A 3,586-nucleotide genomic window follows, 5' to 3' on the forward strand; every position below is an offset into this window, starting at 1 on the left:
TTTAAAATTTCTGTATATATTATAATCGACAAAAAATAATAATATTTATTTACCATGTAACCTTTTTCTCTCAAAATAGTAAATATATAAAAGTACATACGTTACCAAAGACGTAATAAACAGTACTACATACTACCGCACAAATAATGATTATAAAAGGATAGATATTAAGGAGGTGTTTTGCAATTGGATCCTGATTAGTTTCAAGTATATTAGAGATCAGATACTAATCATACTATAATAATGGCAACACAAGCTGAATTTGAGCATCCTAGAAAGGCCTTTGGTTGGGCAGCTAGGGATACTTCTGGTGTTCTCTCACCTTTTAATTTCTCTAGAAGGTTTGCTTCACTCATATCAAGTTTTTCAATTGATTTCTTGCAACTTCATTGAGAATTGGTTTGTGAAATTTTTGCAGGGAAACGAGAGAGAATGACGTGGCATTCAAAGTTTTGTATTGTGGGGTATGCCACTCTGACATACACATGCTGAAAAATGAATGGGGGTTTTCCCTGTATCCAATAGTTCCTGGGTAATAAATAATCCTTTATTGGTCGAACTCAGGTGCAATCGACTTCACGTGAAGTTGATAGCTGAAAGTCGTTAGATAGTTTGACTGATTTGACTAAATTTTCATCTAACGGCTCTCAACTATCAACTTCAACTTCACGTGAAGGTGTTGTTTCCACCTCCTTCATTTTACTTCTGTATTTAAAGTTTTGCGTATTTTGAATGTGTTCTTCTTTAAAACATGCAGGCATGAGATTATAGGCATAGTGACAGAGGTGGGAAGCAAGGTAAACAAGTTCAAAGTTGGGGACAAAGTTGGTGTTGGATGCATGGTTGGTTCTTGCCGCAAAAACACATGCAGAAACTGTAATGATGCTCTAGAGAACTATTGTCCACAAATGATTCTCACATATGGTGTCAAAGACACTGATGGCACCATCACCTATGGGGGCTATTCTGACTTAATGGTTGCTGATGAAAACTTTGTGGTTCGAATTCCTCAAGGGTTTCCTCTTGATGCTGCTGCTCCTCTCCTTTGTGCCGGGATCACAGTGTATAGCCCTCTTAGATATTATGGACTTGACAAGCCTGGACTCCATGTGGGTGTGGTTGGTCTTGGTGGGTTAGGTCACATGGCTGTTAAGTTTGCCAAAGCTTTTGGGGTTAAGGTAACGGTGATCAGCACCTCCCCTGAGAAAAAGGATGAAGCAATTCAACTTTTAGGAGCTGATCACTTCCTTATAAGTCGTGACCATGATCAGATGCAGGTGAATGTTTGAATATATTTGGATGGTTTATTAGGGGCACATATCGGTTTGGTTGGGGTTTATAGTAAAATTAGAATCAAACCGATCAAAATATAATTGGTTTGGGTTGGTTTGGATTTGTATTTTTTTGTACATGTATCCGAACCAAACCAAACTGATTAAAAACGGATTGATTCGATTCGGGTAATTGGGTACTTGATGACTTTCAAATTCATAAAAAAAAAAACTAAATTTTTATCTTAAAAATTCAACAAGTACAATAAATATGTAATATTAATAAAAATAATCCAAACATGTTAAATACCAAATACATTAAAAACTAAACTCATTAAAATCCAAACATATTAATAATGAATAATCATTGTCTAATGAAAAAGTCATATATTTTTTTTTTATTTAATTAATATATGATCGGGTTCGCGGGTTGGTTCGGGTTCCGCACCCCAAAATTGATACTCGAACCAATCACTAACAAAAGTCATCAGTTTAATTCGGATTGGATCCGATTACCCGTTGATTTTAGAACCAATTTAATTCGTTCGGTTCGGATTTGGACGGATAATTGGGTACCCGCTACCCGTGCTCACCCCTATGGTTTATTGAATAAATATTTAAATTTTGTGTTAATTTTGCAGGCTGCAACGGGCAGTTTTGATGGTATTATTGACACAGTTTCTGCCTTCCATCCTTTATTGCCTCTAATTAGTTTATTGAAGTGTCACGGGAAGCTTGTAATGGTTGGTGCGCCGGAGAAGCCTCTAGAGCTGCCAGTATTTCCTTTAATTATGGGTATACATAATTAATAATAATACGTTACAAGTTAAATCAACATATTATGGTGTGACCTTAATTAAGTGATCATTATTTTGGGATGCAGGAAGAAAGACAGTTGCCGGTAGTACCATCGGAGGGATGAAAGAGACACAAGAGATGATTGATTTTGCTGCTAAACATAACGTGAAACCTGAAATTGAGGTTATTCCTATTGATTATATTAACACAGCATTAGAGCGTCTACTCAAAGCTGATGTCAAATATCGTTTTGTCATCGACATTGGAAACACTCTAAAACCTACCACTTGAAGCATTTACTGTCATATCTTTGTGTTTTGCGTTTTTAATATATTATTCTACTACTATGCACTTCCTTTCATTATAAATAGAACTAAATTATTGTAACATCTTTCTATATATCTCCACTACTACTACTACAAGTTAGTGATCAAATCCAGGGGATGAAGGTGGAGGACCTTCTAAGCGGATATAATCATACATGACTCCTTGAAAAGCAGTTAAAGCTTTAGATTGCTTCAAATAGATGATGTTCTTTCCTTTCACCAAATGCTTCCCACTTACACCTATGCTATAGAGCCTATACAATCCATGGATGCCATGCCTTGCTATGGCATTGTCTCCTCCTACTTGTCCTGTTGTGAAGTGTGCAGGATTTGCATTTTTAGGGTCATTGAACCAAACCTGAAATAAAATCCATTTCATGCAAAATAAATTTGTATTCTAGTATCTAAGCACTTATAAACTATGTTATCTAATTAAGCATAACTGCATATCCAAAAAAAAGAGAAATGTTAGGACCAGCAACTTTTGTGATTTGTAACCATCAAATAGCCATCAGTGATGGTTTTAATAGTGTGAGATTGATGTGAGATTTCATTCAATGACTCACTTTTTTTTTGTTGGTTACTTGCTGGCCAGAATTTAACAAAGTTGCTGATTCCCTAGACTTTTCCGAAAAGGAATGTTAAATTGTGTATGCTAGAATGAAAATACTGAACCTGCAATTTGGCTTCAGTTGAGGATGCCAAAGCCAGTTGTAGTGTGTATATTCCTCTGGATGTGACATTTGGAAGGTCAAATACAATTTGCCATGTGCTTGGTCTGTATTTCTTCTCTCCTATGTTCCTACATACATAACACAACACAATTTAGAGTTAAAAGTTAACATATATAACTCCAAATTACTCTGTCCAATTCTAAATATTTTTATATATTAGAAAATTTGTGTCTAAATTACTCCACTTATTTAAAATGGAAAGAAATATATAACACTGTTAACAGAACTTACCTTGTAACGTGAGCAAAGTACCAATCCTTGCGATAGTCATTAGCACCAACAACGAATACAAGATCATTATGTGGATGTAATTCCGCGTAACGTTCCCACAATCCATATTGCCTAAATCTGTTAGAGTTGTGGAAACAAATTTAATTTGTCTAAGTAAATGGAAAACAAATATGTAATAATAATAATAATTATATTTTTTAACGCGTCTCTTCACGCAATAGCTTCT

General features: G+C 35.1%; 2 protein-coding genes across 2 annotated transcripts in view; one reads left to right on the forward strand and one right to left on the reverse strand.

Annotated features, from left to right (window-relative positions):
* On the forward strand, positions 159 to 2,772 carry LOC107642292 (probable mannitol dehydrogenase). Its single transcript, XM_016345599.2, has 6 exons — positions 159 to 341; positions 419 to 532; positions 758 to 1,277; positions 1,913 to 2,066; positions 2,155 to 2,429; positions 2,479 to 2,772. Exons 1-5 carry the CDS (start codon positions 244 to 246, stop codon positions 2,358 to 2,360), a joined length of 1,092 nt encoding a protein of 363 aa, XP_016201085.1. The 5' UTR covers positions 159 to 243; the 3' UTR covers positions 2,361 to 2,429; positions 2,479 to 2,772.
* The window catches only part of LOC107639904 (rhamnogalacturonate lyase-like), a 5,136-nt gene continuing 3,703 nt past the window's right edge, over positions 2,154 to 3,586 (reverse strand). Inside the window, exons 12-15 of the mRNA XM_021103509.1 lie at positions 3,361 to 3,477; positions 3,071 to 3,197; positions 2,479 to 2,753; positions 2,154 to 2,429 (exon numbers count right to left, since the gene is read on the reverse strand). Coding sequence (XP_020959168.1) covers positions 2,493 to 2,753; positions 3,071 to 3,197; positions 3,361 to 3,477 — 505 coding nt within the window. The 3' untranslated portion in view covers positions 2,154 to 2,429; positions 2,479 to 2,492. The remainder of the gene's footprint in view (positions 2,430 to 2,478; positions 2,754 to 3,070; positions 3,198 to 3,360; positions 3,478 to 3,586) is intronic.

Source organism: Arachis ipaensis, chromosome B05, assembly GCF_000816755.2.
Source record: "Arachis ipaensis cultivar K30076 chromosome B05, Araip1.1, whole genome shotgun sequence".
Classification (NCBI taxonomy): Eukaryota; Viridiplantae; Streptophyta; class Magnoliopsida; order Fabales; family Fabaceae; genus Arachis; species Arachis ipaensis.